We start from the raw sequence: 1,317 nt of genomic DNA on the forward strand, positions 1-1,317 counted from the left end.
CAGGAGGAGGTGAAAAGTGGGAAACTTTCTTCATTGAAGGTGGTCTCTCTGACATTCAACAGGTCTATCGAGGGGGCTTTTTCCCTGTGAGGCGACATGCCGCTCGAGCTCCATAACGTGGAGCTTCTAATCAGCCAGGCTATCAAGGAGGCGAAGAAAGATTTCAAGAAAGATGCGGATAATGCCTTGAACCAAGAAACCCGCTGGCTCCATGAGAGGATCCGGTGATTGGAGGAGATGGTGAAGACACTCACGGAAGAGAAGAGGGATCTCAAAACCGACCTGGACAAGCTACAAACGGAAGTGTCACATCTACGGGAGGCAAGAGAGGACGCGGATTTCAAAGCGGACCTCCGAGAGGCTATCACGAAGGAATGCCAAGAGGACCTCCAGGTATGCATTAAAACTGAAGTCGAGGCTTCGAGAGAGGGATGGGAGGAAAAAATCAAAGCAAACATGAAGGAAGAATTAGAAGGGAATAAGGAGGGGTGGATTGAGGTAGTGAAGGAGAACATTAAGAAGGAGGTCCAGGAAGAAAATAAAAAGGAGGAGGTAGTCCGAGTTCAGGAGACCTTAGAGGAGGAGAGGCTCAGGAACGCGCGTAGATTGAATGTGCGTATTACCGGGCTCCCCGAAGGGGCCTCTCCGGAGGAGGACGCACGCGGGCTATGCACCCGACTAGGGTACACGAGCATGCCCTTTACTCAGGCATGGCGTGCAGGACGAGATACTACCAGGGTCAGAGCTCTGATATTACATATGAGCACACCGGAGGACAGGGCCGCTTTCTTTCGGAAGCGGATTTCGCTCCGAGGGATGACTGGGGCTCCCATCTTCATGGATGAGGACCTGACTCAGATGGAGATTGCACACAGACGAGCATGCATGCCACAGATACTCCAAGCACGTAGAGAAGGCCGTAGGGCCTTCTATCGAGATGGCCGGATTTTTATAGATGGACGCCCCACCAAATAGGGGGCGTGGCTTATGAGACGGGGCAGAGGACTGTACAGGAGACCCCGATACGTGTGCCAGTTTGGAACTGCAACGGCTCCCTATGGTCACGATCGGACAGACTTGAGGAGATTTTACCCGACCATGATGTTATATGCCTCACAGAGACACATGAGAGCCCAGAGAGAGGGCTTCCACGCATTACAGGATTTGAGTGGGTATCTGCATACTGGGCTACTACTAGGCAGAGCACATCTAGGGGCTCAGGAGGGGTGGCAGTTCTATTCTGTCAGGGGATACAAAGACATATCCAGTTAGTGAGACGAGATGAGGAGGCCAGTTACATATGGATCAGAGTGCAAA

General features: G+C 52.1%; 1 protein-coding gene across 1 annotated transcript; it reads left to right on the top strand.

The window, feature by feature from the left end:
* The first annotated feature begins 444 nt into the window (after nucleotides 1–444).
* Nucleotides 445–975, top strand: LOC148011391 (uncharacterized). The gene has a single exon (XM_087670694.1). It carries the CDS (start codon nucleotides 457–459, stop codon nucleotides 973–975), a length of 519 nt encoding a protein of 172 aa, XP_087526820.1. The 5' UTR covers nucleotides 445–456.
* The last annotated feature ends 342 nt before the right edge of the window (nucleotides 976–1,317 follow it).

The sequence above is a fragment of the Lygodium microphyllum genome, chromosome 28 (assembly GCF_053477565.2).
Source record: "Lygodium microphyllum isolate KBCC chromosome 28, Lygodium_microphyllum_v1.1.10, whole genome shotgun sequence".
NCBI classification, from domain to species: Eukaryota; Viridiplantae; Streptophyta; class Polypodiopsida; order Schizaeales; family Lygodiaceae; genus Lygodium; species Lygodium microphyllum.